The sequence below is a fragment of the Microcaecilia unicolor genome, chromosome 11 (genome assembly GCF_901765095.1).
Source record: "Microcaecilia unicolor chromosome 11, aMicUni1.1, whole genome shotgun sequence".
Classification (NCBI taxonomy): domain Eukaryota; kingdom Metazoa; phylum Chordata; class Amphibia; order Gymnophiona; family Siphonopidae; genus Microcaecilia; species Microcaecilia unicolor.
Genome location: NC_044041.1, coordinates 28,526,211 through 28,544,515, shown reverse-complemented (window position 1 = coordinate 28,544,515; position 18,305 = coordinate 28,526,211). Strand labels below are relative to the sequence as shown.

The 18,305-nt window shown below is 43.0% G+C and overlaps 1 protein-coding gene across 2 annotated transcripts in view; it reads left to right on the top strand.

Annotated features, from left to right (window-relative positions):
• Nucleotides 1-18,305, top strand: part of ACACB (acetyl-CoA carboxylase beta) — a 341,366-nt gene that overhangs the window by 176,100 nt on the left and 146,961 nt on the right. For both annotated transcript variants that reach the window (XM_030220274.1, XM_030220272.1), the window contains exons 25-26: nucleotides 4,339-4,452; nucleotides 7,301-7,414. In XM_030220274.1, the coding sequence (XP_030076134.1) occupies nucleotides 4,339-4,452; nucleotides 7,301-7,414 (228 nt within the window). The remainder of the gene's footprint in view (nucleotides 1-4,338; nucleotides 4,453-7,300; nucleotides 7,415-18,305) is intronic.

The following is an 18,305-nucleotide window of genomic DNA, read 5'->3' as shown; positions in this document are numbered from 1 at the left end:
GGAATGGATATAAACAATGTGGGAGCAATACCAGTACAGTGAGCAAGATCTTAGGTATGTGGTTCTTACTTGGGTGAACATGAATGAAGGGGGTAACGTGAGTGCAGTATTATTATGAAAAGAACAGCGTTTTATCTTCAAATGGCAAACTTTAGTACCTAAGGGTTTAAACAGAGAGAATGGCTGTTACAGACATGCACCCTGAAGGGCTTTAAAAATGCAACGGAGCTCTGATAGGGGAGTTTACAGCGCATGCGCCGGCGTTCTGCCAATGTTTGAGGAAGAGAGATGGTAGCAATCACCGTCACAGGTCAGACGATTTTATATTTGATAATTATTGTTAAGGATAGGAATTTAACGTATTAAGAATGTAGTGGATACTAAAATGATTATAATTATTTTTAGTTTGTTCTCCTGATGACATCTTTATGGTGAAACATGCCAGCATGTAGAGAACAAGAGGACTTTCACGGACTGAGCACATAACAATTTTGGGGGATTTTATTGGAGAGCTAGTAAACCCATGATTGATGAATGATAATACGGAAGCATTCAGTTTATGCCAAAGGGCTAATCTGCTGTACAGATAAGTTGACTGTTTTGTATTAGAAAATTCAATCAAAAGTAAGAGAACCAACAAGCTCATTGCACCCCAGGAGCGTATTGAAAGAGTTAAAATTTAATGCCAAGAAGTGCAGAGTGATACACTTGGGATTCAGAGACCCAAAAGAGAGATAACGGATAGGAGGGGAGAGAATAGTAAGCTCGACTCGGGAGAGAGAGACCTTGGGGTGTTGGTGTCCGAGGATATGAAGGTTAAGAAACAAGGTGTCGGCCGTGGCCAGAAGGATGCTAGCCTGCATAGAGAGGGGTATAACCACAGAAGAAAAGGAGGTGTTGATGGCCCTCTATAAGTCATCGGTGAGACCCCATTTGGAGTATTGTGTTCAGTTTTGGAGTCCGTATCTTGCTAAAGCTGTAAAAAGACTGGAAGCGGTGCAAAGAAAAGCTACAAAAATGGTATAGGATTTGCATTGCAGACCGTATGAGGAGAGACTTGCTGACCTGAACAAGTGTACCTTGGAGGAAAGGAGAAACAGGGGTGACATGATACAGATGTTCAGGTATTTGAAAGGTATTAATCTGCAAACAAAACCTTTTCAGGAGACAGGAAGGTAGTAGAGCCAGAGGACATGATTTGAGGTTGAAGGGGGAGCAGACACATGAGTAATGTCGGGAGGTATTTTTCACGGAAAGGTTGTTGGATACATGGAATGCCCTCCTGCAGGAGGTGGTGGAGATGAAAACGATAAAGAAATTCAAACATGCATGGGAATCCTGTTTAGAAGGAGTGGATTCACGGAGTCTTAGTGGAGATTGAGTGGCAACACCGGTAATGAGGAAGCTAAACCAGTGCTGGGCTGACTTCTACTGTTTGTTCCTTGATCATGACTGAATAGATATGGATGGGCAGGAGTGTAAATTTTAAGGGGTTTTGACGTTAGTTTCAGAACTTTTAGTACAAGAACAGGGCTGGGCAGACTTCTATGGTCTGCGCCCTGAAAATGGCAAGTACAAATCAAACTCGGGTATACATATAAAGTTATCGCATACCATGTAAAATGAGGTTTATCTTGTTGGGCAGACTGGATGGACCATACAGGTCTTTATCTGCCATCATTTATTATGTTACTATGTTTGTACTATTTAAACATATGGCATTAGTGGAATAGTGCTCTATGGTGCATTGCATAGGTAAAATGGGGGTAATAGAAGCATTGCCCCGTATAGTGACTAAATTATATGGTGCATACTTGAAATGGCTCATCGCAAAAAGTGTGGCGTATTGGGAAACATATAAATGCAGTGAGGACTGGAAACATGCAGGTGAGTGGTGGTAAACTGTTAAAACTGAAAATACATTTAAAACTTTAGTGCATCTACTCCTCTTTTTTTATAGTTTAAATACAGCTAACAGTACAAATTGTATATCTCTCTGGCTTTCGTTGTACACATCACTAGCTGAGAGATTAGTTTAATTCATATACACTACTATAATTCATCATTAGATCTGTCCCCAATTCAAAGAGACAGATTCCTTGCAGGCTTTGATACATTCATACTTTACTCGCTCACATCAAAGCATCTCTCAAGCTAGATTCTACACATTTTACGTTTGTTTTTAAAATAGTGTGTGTGTGTTGCTTTGACAATGTTTTAGACATATTTTCCTTCTGTTAAATATGTACTGATATATCTAGTGATATGCAGACGTTTCTATTACATTTGTCCATTTATCTTTTTGTTTACACAGTTTCTTTTGGAAATGCATGCTTTCACCTTTTTTTAATGCGATGATTATACAGCTCTTCCGAAGTCATGCATAAGTACCTCTTCACATACAGTGCATTTCATTTTTATATTGTACCAATGATTACTGTTTTTCAGCATAATCGGTATGACACAATTTGCTGTATCCCCATATCTGTCGTTCCCTCACCTTCCTCATACTTTCCTATAACTCTCATCATTCATTTCCCACCTCCGCTTACTTAGCACCTTTATTTCTCATGCATTCCTATTCATTCATTTTCTCTACATTTTATCACTTACAGAACGACCATAAATTTTATACTGTCCATGCAGCAGCTTTTTGCCTCCTTTTAACCATATCGCCTTAATGCCACCCTCTATGTTTTAGGCACCTTTTTCCGTTTCAAATACACTTTACATCACACCCACCACTCATTTCTGCCAACAGCAGAGTTCTGTGTTTCGCATCTACGGGTTACCACCCAGCCTAATTGATCTAATGACATTTAGCACTGTTCAGCTAATAGTTTTAAATGTATTTTTAGCTTTGTTTAACAGTTTACCACTGCTCACCTGCATAGAGAACTGCTTCTATTACCCCCTTTTCACCTACGTGATTCACCGTAGAGCACTATTCCGCTAAGCCGTATGTTTAAATAGTACAACCATTTGTGCACTCACTTCTGTGAAACCGCAGTGTTTCCCTTCTTTATAGTGTTTCTTTCTAGAAGACAGTTGTATATCCTTTTTGCAAGTAATAATCGTCCTCTTTGGGTGTTCACTCATTATTTATCCTAAATGCCTTTAGCCTTTTATTGCTCTTTCAATTTGGCTTCTTTTGCATCACTGTTGTTGCTCCAACCCTCTTTGACATCGTTAGTCTTTTTAAAAAAGTATGTTGCATATTCCATTCCTATTTCAAGATGCACGTTTGTTCACAATCACAGGATATTATTTCCTCTCTCACATTATATGTAACCCTCTTTATAATGTTATCCCTCACATACTACTCTTTCCTGGTGCTCCCTTTTTCAACACCGATACACGTAGCACACTTTTTCAGTTACTACTTTAGATTTTCTTTCCTTTCTCTCCTCATCCAGTTTAGGATGCACAGTGATACTCTTCTTTTGCTATTCATCAGTTTCAACTACTTTCTTGTTTCGACACCATCACTTTACAGTCTTGTTTGCAATCATTTTTCTTCTCACTTTGACATTTCAATCCAGCCCTTCCATTTCTATCATGTCGACATAAATCCAAATGCATCTGCAATGCTTTTATCTATAGATGCTGCTATTATGTTTTATTCCTTTGTTGTAGACTTGATTCTGTTTATTGCCTTTTGTACAATTCCACAGTTAAACTTGAAGTTATAACAATATAAAGGTCAGCTTTCCATCCAGTTTTTTTGTGTCAGCAATTCAGATTTTCATATACATGTTTCTCTGTATCTAATATATTTTAGATAAATATATTTTTAGCTTTTTTTGTATTTTCTAATCTATTTTGTGACTAATGTTGGCTTAATCATGACTCCTTGTCACATAAAATATCTTTTTAATATATTTTTTAATCTTCATTTTTAATTTGTTAATATATTTTTGTATAACTGTATTAGTTTTTTAAAATGTATGTTAATATATTTTTGTGTAGTATTAGTTTTTATTGTAGTTTTTAGATGCCCGAGACAGACAGGCACTTTCGCCAAAACACAGTTCTGTATCTAGTCCTACTCTAACATAGAATAACATATTTCTTCATTCCGTCTCCCTGGCTTTTTGGAAGAGTCTTGTTGATCACGCTACTCCCCTGTCTTAGAATATTATATATAGCAATTTTGTACAACTTTTTTTAACTACATTACAAAATGTCTTTGTTGAAAGTTTAATTGTATGTTGTGTGTTAGGGATATTGTGAAGGCGAACCTAGCTAGAAAGATTTCAAAGTGCCTAGAATGCAGATACACAAACCTGACAAATGTAACAAATGTTATGGACAGGCTGACCCTTGTTTCTTAAAAAGGATCAGCTGTGTGGTCGTGATCCCACCCTGACTGATGAGCTGATGGCGATTTTGAATGAACTGACGCAGTTGAGCAAAACAGAACACTCTAAAGTGGCGCTGAGGGCAAGACAGGTAAAATGTTTAAATTGTTTCTTTGTCATACAGACCTATTTATGCTGCAAGTCACACACGAGGTATTAATGTCTCGGTCCTACAGAGACAAAATCAACAGATGTCGACTTGTTAAAATATGTGAGGACTCTGTTCCACCTTGATTAGTATATAAATTTGCAGTGATGATTTTAATATTTAGTATAGTCTTTCAGAATGCTTTTCTGTATTCTTTTGCATGTTAATGGGGCAGTTTTATAGCTGAGGACTTGTATAAATAGTGTATGCGACTATACTGTTTTGAAAATTACCCCAAGAAATGTATATACAAATTTTCCGGGTCATTTTACGTGTTTCTGTATGTATTTTTAGAATGTTATACATAAATCATATCCCTCTCTAGCCCTGCTCCCAGGAATATTTTTGCTTAGTTCAGATAGTTATGCATATATAGGCTATAGGTACAGTTTTTATAAGTGCTTATTTCCATACATAAAGCCCTGCTTAATGCACAGAAATGGCTTAGCCAGTGCTCTCTTCATGTGTAACTCTTACATGCATCTTGGTGTTATATGCATCATTAAGATCTGGGCTTTTGACTTACGCATGCCAGTTTAAAACATTAAGAGGGTTATTTTATAGATGTCTAACTTGTTTAGTAAGTATGCACATATTTTCTATAGGGTAACTTTTAAAAGGGAACATACCTGCACATGTGCAAACTAGCTATTTAGTATACCCAAATTTTCCTGGCTGCTTATGTTTGTATACAGTGGGGGAAATAAGTATTTGATCCCTTGCTGATTTTGTAAGTTTGCCCACTGACAAAGACATGAGCAGCCCATAATTGAAGGGTAGGTTATTGGTAACAGTGAGAGATAGCACATCACAAATTAAATCCGAAAATCACATTGTGGAAAGTATATGAATTTATTTGCATTCTGCAGAGGGAAATAAGTATTTGATCCCCCACCAACCAGTAAGAGATCTGGCCCCTACAGACCAGGTAGATGCTCCAAATCAACTCGTTACCTGCATGACAGACAGCTGTCGGCAATGGTCACCTGTATGAAAGACACCTGTCCACAGACTCAGTGAATCAGTCAGACTCTAACCTCTACAAAATGGCCAAGAGCAAGGAGCTGTCTAAGGATGTCAGGAACAAGATCATACACCTGCACAAGGATGGAATGGGCTACAAAACCATCAGTAAGACGCTGGGCGAGAAGGAGACAACTGTTGGTGCCATAGTAAGAAAATGGAAGAAGTACAAAATGACTGTCAATCGACAAAGATCTGGGGCTCCACGCAAAATCTCACCTCGTGGGGTATCCTTGATCATGAGGAAGGTTAGAAATCAGCCTACAACTACAAGGGGGGAACTTGTCAATGATCTCAAGGCAGCTGGGACCACTGTCACCACGAAAACCATTGGTAACACATTACGACATAACGGATTGCAATCCTGCAGTGCCCGCAAGGTCCCCCTGCTCCGGAAGGCACATGTGACGGCCCGTCTGAAGTTTGCCAGTGAACACCTGGATGATGCCGAGAGTGATTGGGAGAAGGTGCTGTGGTCAGATGAGACAAAAATTGAGCTCTTTGGCATGAACTCAACTCGCCGTGTTTGGAGGAAGAGAAATGCTGCCTATGACCCAAAGAACACCGTCCCCACTGTCAAGCATGGAGGTGGAAATGTTATGTTTTGGGGGTGTTTCTCTGCTAAGGGCACAGGACTACTTCACCGCATCAATGGGAGAATGGATGGGGCCATGTACCGTACAATTCTGAGTGACAACCTCCTTCCCTCCGCCAGGGCCTTAAAAATGGGTCGTGGCTGGGTCTTCCAGCACGACAATGACCCAAAACATACAGCCAAGGCAACAAAGGAGTGGCTCAGGAAGAAGCACATTAGGGTCATGGAGTGGCCTAGCCAGTCACCAGACCTTAATCCCATTGAAAACTTATGGAGGGAGCTGAAGCTGCGAGTTGCCAAGCGACAGCCCAGAACTCTTAATGATTTAGAGATGATCTGCAAAGAGGAGTGGACCAAAATTCCTCCTGACATGTGTGCAAACCTCATCATCAACTACAGAAGACGTCTGACCGCTGTGCTTGCCAACAAGGGTTTTGCCACCAAGTATTAGGTCTTGTTTGCCAGAGGGATTAAATACTTATTTCCCTCTGCAGAATGCAAATAAATTCATATACTTTCCACAATGTGATTTTCCGGATTTAATTTGTGATGTGCTATCTCTCACTGTTACCAATAACCTACCCTTCAATTATGGGCTGCTCATGTCTTTGTCAGTGGGCAAACTTACAAAATCAGCAAGGGATCAAATACTTATTTCCCCCACTGTATAAAATATATGGAATGCTAACCCCACTCTCTTCAAACCCTGAGAACATATTTGCTCATTTTTGGTTTGCTTACATGCATACTTTTATCTGAGCAATTTTAAAAGAAGCCATTCTGCACTTAAACTTCCTTTTTTATATGTGGAATCCGCTTTCAGAATTACCCTTTAAACGCCATACTTAAGATTATATGTATTTCTTTTTATGCATTTAAATTTCTGCACATGGCTGGTTGAACATATAAAAAGGACAATAAGAGAAACCTATTCATTTAGGCTCCTAGTAAAATTTGGTATAACTTAAACAGTAATAAAGTGTTCTCTACAGGAACTTGGCAAAGCATGTAGTAGAATTGCTCAACTCAAGAAGACTGTCGCACCTCACAGAATGTACATCTTTGTCATGCAAGGTCTTAGCTCTAAAGAGGTTTGCGTTTTAAATGTGGCACTTTTAAATTATTGGTGTGTTTCTCCAGCATGCACTTCATTATTTGTCATTTAATTTTTAGGTTCTGATAGCATCACATCTTCCTTCCTATGAACTCCGGCACAACCAGGTGGAATCTATATTCTTGTCTGCCATTGACATGTATGGCCATCAGTTCTGCCCCGAGAATCTCAAGGTTTGAATTGTTTCTTGAAAAATAACTTGAAAAACTGTTTTGTTTCTGAAACATGTTGTCTGTGGACCATGTTGCTTGAAGTTCGTAATGCATTTAAGTTGCATTCCATAGCCAATACTGAGTCATTTTAGTAAGGGTTTTTTTTCTGCATATAAAGTGTGTTTTACATGTGTAAAAATGGCTATTGGAAAATTGCGCTGAGGTATACACTGCATAGTGTTGACCCAGTGCTAAGTTTTACATATGTGATAATTCCTGGGGTTGTAGTTCAGAACAGAGACAGAGTTGGAGGTATGTGCAGTGCTTTATTAAGTATCTACATGCATACTTAGGGCCAGATTCAGCAAAGCACGGGAAAAATCTGTGCTTTAAAGGGTGCTCTGGGCTGTGCTTCTTTTATAATATAGTGCTTAGTTCGGATTCCTGCGCCCTTGGTGTGAGGACTTACGCCTGCTGAAACCTGGTGTAACTCGTGGTGCGCAAGTTGGGCGTGTAAACCCAGTATTCTATAACACTGTACCTCAATTTTTGGAACACCCCTGACCCACCCATGGACATACCTCTTTTGGATTATGTGCGAGACACTTTGGGTGCACTGTGTTATAGATTAGCACGTAAGTCCAAATTAGTGCCAGTTAACTGCAATAATTGATTAATGGCTCGTTAACTAATTTGCACGTGGATCTCAGATCTGTGCCCACATTTGGACAACCTGTACAGAATCCGGAGGATAGAGTACACACATTCTTGAACCTGCCTGGGAATAAGTGTGAATTTGTGGGAGCATTTGTGTACTGTTAGGGAGCTTTTTTTTTTTTTTTTTTGTAAAAGCACATAGGCCTATGTTGCCTTTCTAAAATATAACTGAAAAAGTCCTGTATCTTCTCAGGTGTGTAATTATATAAACCAGTCAATTAGCCAGCACAGTATGATTGGGGTGCGGGATGGGGGCAGGGAAAATTGAAGAGGAAAGAGGTGAGTGCTGGGAAGTGCATCTGCTGCAGGGCCTGAGGCATGCACATCTTAATGTCTAGTAAACTGTCTGCAGGGCCTGAGGCATGCACATCTTAATGTCTAGCAAGAGTGGTATAAACACTGAAATTGTTTAGTGTCCCTCCAGACAGAAATAGAAGAATGGGTTATGCACTCCTACCAGCAGGTGGAGACTAAGAACCACTGAATTCTAAGTAACCTACCGTGTTTCCCCGAATATAAGACACTGCCTTATATTAATTTTTGCGCCCAAAAAGGCGCTAGGTCTTATTTTCAGGGGATGTCTTAATATTTCGGGGAAACACGGTTGGCCCGCCCACCTTCCCTCCGTCGCTCCTGCAACTACCGGTAACCCCCCCCCCCAGGTCGCCCCCCCCCCCCCCCCACCCGAGATGGCGCTCCCACCCGAAGTCGCCGGACCCCATCCCCCTCCGTCGCTCAGAAACTAACCTGAACTTAAGCCTCCTTTCACTTTCCTTCCAGTTCGCAGGAGCAGCAGGGCAGGGCAGGCCTCTCCTTCCTTCCGAGCCCCACCCTCGCCTGACGTTACGTTACGTCAGGCGAGGGCGGGACACGGAAGGAAGGAGTGGCCTGCCCTCCTACTGCTGCTGCTTGCTGCGAACTGGAAGGAAAGTGAAAGGAGGCTTAAGTGCAGGTTAGTTTCGGAGCGACAGAGGGGGTTGGGGTCCGGCGACTTCGGGTGGGGGCGCCATCTCGGGTGGGGGGGGGGACGACCTCGGGTGGGGGGTTAGTTTCAGAACGACGGAGGGGGGCCCGGCGATCTCAGGGGGGGGGGACCCTACTTACCGGGAAAAACAAAACTTTGCTAGGCCTTACTTTCGGGGGAGGCCTTATATTTTCTAAGGGCACCAAAAACCTCGGTAGGTCTTATTTTATGGGGATGCCCTATTTTCGGGGAAACACGGTATAAGTGGGCTGTGAAATCCCCTAGAGCCAGCAGATGGTAGAGATGGTAAGTGTGCATTTTTTTCTGGTAGTGATGCCTTGGGTTGGGGGGGGGGGAATCTTTGTTTGCCTGGTGAATTGATTCCTTTTTCTGGCTTTAACAAAAAATAAAAAAAGAGAACAAGCTGGTTCTGCCTTTTCTCAAGACTTGTTCCACACAGGGCCAAGCTTCCTTGTGAGCGGAATGTTCTCTGGTTCCACCTCAGGAAATTTGTAAAGAGGCAGTGTGATCATCCTTGCATACCTTTTTGCATCACTACCGGATAGATGTGCAGGTGTGTCAGGATGAGACTTTTGGGGCATGAGATGGTCACTACTTTGGTAGGTATGTCCTCCTACGTCTGTGCCAGTCTGGAGGGATGGTAATTTTCTTTTTCTTAAGTCCACCCTTAGTCGAATCTTTTTTGTATGGGCGAGGCTGAAGTAGAAGTGGAAGAAGAAGTGTGTGTTTATGCTGGTGGTCTAGGCTGTGAGTTGTAGATGTTAAGGTCTGTTAGTGTTTGGTTTAAAAACAAAACCTAGAGATACGAAGAAACAGGCCTCAGTAGATTATGTTGTAGGTCTGGGGAGGCTTGGTTTCATATTAAGGACAGCAGTAGCACATGATCCTCTGGGTTAGCTGGTGGGTGGTCAGCGCTTAGAAGGTAGCGGTGTACACAGTAGGATTCTTTATGGGGACATCTGCTTGGCTATTTGAGGACTGACTTTAGGGGGGACTACACACCCCACTTATAAATTACTTAGAATTTAATGGTTCTCAGTCTCTTATCTGCTGGTAGGAATGCATAACCCATTCATCTATGCCAGTCTGGAGGGACTAAAAAAAGAAAATTAGCCCTAATTTCTCCTTAAATAATGTATAACCTATAATGTTCGCTTAATGAACTGTTTTTCAAATCTTGTTCAAAGATTGAGAGGAAAGAAAAATCATAAATGACCAAAACACATTTCTCATGCTTCATTTGCTGAATCTTTAGAAAGCAGTACAGTAGCAAGTGGTTTCAAATCCCATAACATTTATTTTATTGGGATTTATCAGCCGCCTTTATGAAGAGATTCACCCAAGGTGGTTAAACTAGGTACAGTTTAACATAAAACTTATAATTTTGTTAACAGCATAACAGTAGTAAAATAACCAAGATTAAACATATATACAATAAATGAGGTAAACTTGAAAACAGTAAATTTAAACCTAATAATAGAACTACTGTGAAACAGTATCAAAATGTTACACATTTAACAGCACTGGAATTCAAATAAGTACATAAGTATTGCCATACTGGAACAGATCGCAGGTCCATTAAGCCCAGAATCCTGTTTTCAACAGTGGCCAATCCAGGTTAAAAGTACCTGGCAAGATCCCAAACAGTACAATACATTTTGTGCTGATTATCCTAGAAATAAGCAGTGAATTTTCCCCCAGGTCCGTTTTAATAATGGCTTATGGACTTTTCTTTTAGGAAGCTATCCAAACCTTTTTTAAACTCCGCTATCAGAGATATAATACAATGTTAGCATAATAATGCTGATACACCTAATAAACATGCATTAAAACATTCAACTAACATAGATATGATGCTAAAGAGTTTCTACAATTCATCTTACCATATAGCTGAAGGACGAAGAGCAGATATATGATGGGAACAAGATGCATGGTACAGAGTCAGTTGGACTAATTTGATGGTTAATTAAACTCAAGGCAATTTTGTTGCATAGTTAATTAAGATCTAAGTTACAGTGTGTTTCAAGCTAGTCCAGGTGCAGAATGAGTGTATAGTCAGTCACCCTATGTATTAAAGGCTTGGGAGATGAGCCAGACTTTCACCTGCTTCCTGAAGTAGAGGTAGTCTCGAGTTATACGTAGCCCCTCTGGAAGTAAATTCCAGAGTGTAGGGGCTACTCAGAAGGCTCACTGGAGGGTATCGCATTGTACAGTTTCTTTTGATGAAGGTATGGATAGTGATGATCCTTGAGAGGACCTTAGAGGTCTTTAAAGGTGTGTAAAGGTCTAACATATTCTTTAAGTACTCTGGCTCATTTTGTCTGAGGACCTTGAAAATCAAACATAATTAAATTTGTGTTAAGTGGAGCCTTTCAGGCAGTGCATTTCAGAGTGTGGGGGCTACTCCGGAGAAGGCTCGCTTACTGATATCACATCATGTAATGTCTTTTGGAGAGGGTGTGGTTAGGGATACCTCTTGCGAGGACCTTAGTGTCCATGGAGGTGTGTAGAGGGTCATCCTGTACTTCAAGTACTTGGGGCCATTTCCTTTAAGGGCCTTGATCAGACATAAAGTTTTACATTTAGCCCTGTATTGTAGTGGTAGCCAATGAAGTTTTTGCAAAAATGGTGTGGTGTGGTCACGTCGCTTGCAGCCTTCTATGAGTCTTGCTGCAGCATTCTGAATCTATTTTCGGAAAGCACTAAAGACAGACCTGTTCAGAAGAGCATACCCCACCGACTCAACATAAAAATACTTGGTCACTTGTGATACAATATAGCCAAAGACCGTAATGGACATTACCTGACTCTTCCCCATTTCCCTGTCTAAGTTTTCCCCCAACTGTTCCTACCATACATGTACCTCATTATACCACAATATCACTTTATATTCATTCATACCATGTATTTGTTCAGACCGTAATCAGCTAACACAGTTAACGGTTATATGTAAGCCACATTGAACCTGCAAAAGGTGGGAAAATGTGGGATACAAATGTAACAAATAATAATAATAATATAAATTAGAACATAAGAATAGCCATACTGGAGCAGATCAATGGTCTATCTAGCCCAGTATCCTTCTGGCCAATCCAGGTCACAAGTACCTAGCAGAATCCCAAATAGTAGTAAGATTCTAACTCCGGGGCATTAAGGCAACGCAAAAACATCGGAATAGCATTCACTTAACATTCATGAAATACTTTCTCCGAGGACAAGCAGACTATATTCTCACATGGTCATCCACATATGGAATCCTTAAAAAAGCGTAATACAGCTTTAAACACACATGACAGCATCCCTACTGTGCATGCACATGTCTTTCCGCCCACTGTGAGAGCGTTGGGAGCAACAGTCGTCTTCCATCTGCTGTGAGAAGATGTGCTGCTTCGCGGCTTCCTCACTGCACCTGGTGCAGTTTGATTTCTCCTTTTGAGAGTTTTTCTCTCCGCTTACTTTTTAGTTCATTTTTTCTCACTTTTTTTTTTTTTTTGTGCTCAGTAGGCCCTCTTAAGTCTGTGCTCTGATTGGGCTTTCTTCTTTATTTTTCTTGCGCATCACAAGTTACACCATTGAGTCATTTGATTTGGCCATGGCTGTTTTCCCTTTCATGTCATCGAAGGTGTCCAGTGACTTTTTGTGCTGTGGCTGGTGCAGTCGGACCATCTCTGGTAAGGACACCCATTCTTGTTGCCTCCAGTGTTTGTGGCCTGAACATACTCCTTCCAGCTGTATTCTTTGAAGGACCCAGTTGGCCAGAGAGAGAGAGAGAAACTTTTTTGGAGTCTAGTCCAAATCCTCAACATCAGCATCAACGTCAAGTCTTTCACCAGCATAGGGTGCATCAGTCCCTATGGCTACTAGGCCCCTATCAGACACTGGGAGTGAGTGTGCATTGAGCAGGTCTTCACCTGCCTCAGTGCTGACTTCTGTGCAGGGTCATCGTGACCAGTCAGCATTGGACCCAACACTGAGGAGATGGGAGATTTGACATCATCCTCTTCAGCACTGAGGAGTATCGATGACCAGCATCGGGTGAAGGCCAAGAAGCATCCACATCAATCCTCCTTGATGCATTGGGGGGGGGGGGCACTGAGGGATCTGGTCAGCATTGGACCCGACACTGAGAAGATGGGGGATTTGACATAATCCTCTTCAGCACTGAAGAGTATCGATGACCAGCATTGGGTGAAGGCCAAGAAGCATCCGCATCAATCCTCCTTGATGCATGGTGTGGGGAGAAGCGACGGCACTTAGAGAACCACTCTCCCTCCATTGTGGAGGTACCAACGTGTGGTTTTCCATGCAGCCAGGACCAGGCACCTGCACCAACCCCGACAATTCAGCAGGCTGTTTCTTTCCTGATGCCCCAGCCTTTCCCAATGAGCGCATCCAGGCTGTGCTCCATGAGCATTTGGCGGGGCTCCTTCAGCAGATTACATCAGCATCTGGGGTGTTTGCACCAGCCATGCTTCTTCCTGCTGTACCACAAGGCCCTTTGCTTGCAGTGAGGTGTCTGTCCCTGGTTCAGAGTGTGGTAACAGTATTGACAGCCTCCTATCCTGGCACCCCCTCAACATTGGTGGAGGAAGCTTTGCCGGAGTCGCAGGTGGAGCCTGCATCTTCATGTCCCTCCAGACAAGGACGTAGTTCCTCTTTCTTGAGACAGGCTCAGTCTCGGACGTCTCATGAGGAGCTTTTTGCTGACACCAATGAGGAGCACTCATGGACATCTGAGGACCCTAGATACTTTTCCATTCAAAATTATTTGTGATTGAGTCTTCTGTAAAAAGCATCTTCAGTAAGTGATAATGGTAATTTTACTTTAATATTATATTTAAATCTTTTTATTGATAAACGGCATCAGAAATACTTAGCTACAATGCTCATCATGAATTACAAAACCATATGCCCTTCGAGAGGCTAACATCGTGTAGACAGCACAGTTATATAAAATTCTTCCCCTTCTCCCTTCCGCTTCCCAATACTATACATTGTGTTCCGATATGCTGTAATGATTATCAAATTAGTTAACTAAATAGAACTCTTTCAACAAAAAACCTACACAATAGCAAAACCGCCAATCCCTCCCTAATTCCCCCCCTAAATCCCCCCCTCTATCCTCTCCAATTTCCAAAAGTTCCTCAACAGTCAGTAAACCAGAAGATAACACAATCTGAAACATGAAAAATATTTGGACTCTATGGCAGAGACCCATTGGTCTATATATCATGTATATTATACCCGATATAGGAGCCCCCCATCCTATCATATTCCCGGCCAGGCCAGAAGCCTTGTCTCTTATAACCTCCAGCCTGCCCTCCAAATCACCGACCATAAATGGCTGGTTCCTAATGACTAAAGCCCGCGGCATACTTCTATCCCCAATACCGAGGGCACCCAGCATCAACCAAGTGCTCTAGAGAGAGCCCAGAGCCCGATATTCCCTAAACCCAACCTATCCCTCCCCTCCCCCTCCGAAGCCCCCCCCCCTCTAAACAAATATAACGCTATGCCTCACCCACCCTATCTCGTACTACCCAACCCCCCCTCCCCACCCTACATGTGTGATAACTAAATGTTCAAAATGTAACTTCTTCCTTTCGGGGGTAATGTCATCCACAATGGCTCCCACATTTCCCGAAGCCGGGTTCCCCGGATACTGTCCATTTTCTGAACCCCACACCTATCTAGTCTCATTTGTTGGATTAACTGCGTTCTCCACAGCAAAATATTAGGGCCCTGAGACGTTAACCAGGAAGTCAAAATTGTGTTGATCCCGAAATAAATGGCCAAAGGCATAAATCTCTTAAATCCCACTGGAGGTCGTGTCGTAAATTTAAGACTATTAAATAACATCAAGGGGTCACAGGTCAGAGTACATCCCCACCACGAGTCTATAGTCCTAAGCACTTCCATCCAGAAGCTCTTCACTTGCGGGCAGAGCCAGAACATATGCCCTAAGGTAGCCATGGCCCCTCCACACTTTGGGCATGCTCCTGAGCTAGAAATCTTTGCTTTAAATGCGCGACGTGGAGAGATGTGTAATCTTAATAGGAATCTATATAGTTTTTCACGCTGTATTACCGACAAACGCCGCTTATATAAACCTTTTAGGTATGCTTTACACACCTCCTCTGTTACCTCACAGTTTAAATCTTTTGACCAGTCTGCTGCCAAAGACGCACAGTGGAGCTCCGTGGTCGTATCCTTTAACTGCTGATGATGAAATTTTAAAGGCACACACAGCTGAGCTCCCAACGTATAAGCCTCAGAAAGAATATCAGTGACATCCTCCGTCAAGTCCGTCCAGGTTAGAGTCTTGACATAATGTCTTAATTGGAGGTAAGCAAAGAATTGTCCCGCTGGAATCCCATACTGTTGTTGCAAATGAACAAAGGGGCGAACCTGTCCTTCCTCATTTATGACATGCACCAAGTATATAATACCCCTCTTTTCCCATAGCTTGAATACGCTAGCTCCCTGGCCCGGTGGGAAATCCGGATTATTACAAATAGAAAGATACGGCGTGGCTTTAGCGGATAACTGATGACAACGGCATAACCATCTCCAAGTCGCCCTTAAAGAGCCCAGCAATGGATGGCGTTTCAAAGCATCCCTCGGCAGTCTACCCCCTGAGTGCAACAAATGGCTAAAATGGATCCCCGGGAAAAGAGAAGTCTCCACGGCTGTCAAAGAGAAGTCCGAGGAGCCTCTGAACCAGTCGTTTATGTGCCTCATGGAACACGCCGCTGTTAACGACCGAAGATCTAAAAGTCCCATACCACCATGTTCTCTAGGGGTGGAGATCATCGACAGCTTGAGCCTTGGGCGTTTCCCTCTCCACAGGTATGTCTGCAACATCTTCCCCAGCCTCCTCTCATCCCTCCTTTTAAGAAACAGAGGGAGTTGTTGAAAAACATATACCCACTTCGGTACAACCATCATGTTGAACAGCGCTATCCTTCCCCATAGCGATAAAGGCAACGCTTGCCACACCGTCAACTGCTTTTCCGTCATCTCCAAGAGCACCTTAACATTACGTTCGTATAGTGAAGCTAAGTCTCTAGGGATAAATATCCCCAAATATTTTAACGCTTCAGCTTCCCATCGGAGCGGAAATTGACTGTCCCATGCCTGCATCACCTCATCCTCCAACGCCAGTGCACACGATTTTTGAAGATTAAGTGAGAACCCAGACAATGCACCATATTGCGCCATCTCCGTTAAAACATGCTCTAGGGAAGACTGAGGCTCCGCAAGCAGCAGCATGATGTCATCCGCATATGCCAGTGCTCTAAGCTCCTCCCCGCCAACATTAACACCCCGGATCTCCGGTATCTTGTTGATGATCAGCAACAAGGGTTCCAAGGAAAGGTCAAATAAAAGTGGTGATAAGGGACAGCCCTGCCGTGTGCCACGTTGCACTACAAACGATGCTGACCGACTCCCATTTGCCACAACCTGCGCCCTCATGCCAGAATAAAGCGCCTGTATAGCCCTGAGAAACCCTTTAGGGAATCCCACCCATTCTAAGACATGAAACAAGTACCCCCAGTCTACCTGATCGAAAGCTTTAGCAGCATCCAAGCTGGCCACTAACAAAGGTGACTGAGTATACTTGCTATGTGCCATAGCCAGTAGAATTCTGCGGACGTGTATAACCGACTGCCTACGAGGAATAAACCCCACCTGTGCGGCACCAACCACCTCTGTGACCAACCCAGCCAATCTAGTGGCCATCATCTTCGAGAGGAGTTTAATGTCTACATTGATCAGAGAGATTGGTCTGTACGAGGCCGGATCATCTGAGGGTCTGCCCGGCTTTAGTATAAGCGAGATAAGAGCCGTGTTTTCCCTTCCTGGGATTGCACCCGCCTGTATAATCGCCTGTAAGTAATCAAGCAACGCGCCTCCAACATGAGCCTGCATCAGTTTGAAGAATTCTCCCGAAAAACCATCTTCTCCAGGCGCAGTATGAGGTCACAATCCCTTAATTGCTCTCTGTAGCTCTCTCATCTGAAACGGCATATCCAACTCTGCCACCGCCTGCGCTGACAATTGGGGCATCCCCGCCCGAGCCAAGAATTCCTTCACTTTATCTTTATCCACTGGCTCTCCCTCCCTATAGACAGTCTGAAAATGCTCCTGCAATATCTGAAGTAATCGCTCAGGTCGGTTTACCACCACTCCCGTGGCATCCCTCAGGGCCGTGATAGTCCGGGAGCCCCCCTTGGTCTTAACCAAGCGTGCCAACAATCCACCCGTGCGATTCCCAAATCTGTGGAAACGATATTTTTGATATAGCCATCCACGCTGTGTGTGCTCTTGCAGTAAAGTGTTAATAGACACTTGCAGTGCCACATATGCGTCTTTGTTAGCTTGAGTCGGAGAATGAAGACTTAAAAACTTGGCCTTTCTCAATTGCCCCTGTAAATTTATGAGGCTAGCCGTGACCTTCTTACGCCGCGCAGCCATATAGGATATTATCTCGCCTCGCAAAACAGCCTTAGCCGCACACCAAAACAATTGAGGCTTAGTTTTGTGCTGCTCATTGTGGGAGACGTACTCCCCCCACCGCCCCCTTACAAACTCCTGAAACTCTGTGTCCCTAACCAGGTAACCCGGGAATCGCCAGTTCAGAACAGGTCTAAAGTTACCAGGCGATTCCAATTCTACCCAAACAGGGGCGTGATCTGCAACCACCACTTCCTCCAAGTGAGATTTCAAAACAAAGGGAAAAAGCGATGTAGATGTAAAAATATAATCCAGTCTTGCCCAAGATCCATGAGCCCGAGACCTGTGAGAGAAGTCTCGCTCCCCAGGATGTAGGACCCTCCAGGCATCCACTAGATCTAGTGTAGCCGCAAACTCCTGCAATACCCCCCGCTCCGGTCCTCCCACATTCCCGGAGCTGCGAGCACCCGTACAGTCCAGTTCGGGATCAAGCAGTGTATTCATGTCCCCCGTAAGAATAAGGTTTTTACCCTGATATGGTAGAAGGGCCCTTAATAACTCCGGGAATAATTTCTTATCATAGGGGGTTGGGGCATATATGGTCAGTAGATACACTTCCCTGCCTTGCAACCACAACTTTAGTAAAATATATCTACCCATGGGATCCTGCAATAGTACCTCCGATGTTACTACCAACTTCTTGTGAAATAAGATAACCACACCGCTCCTTCTACCTCCTGATGATACAGAGTG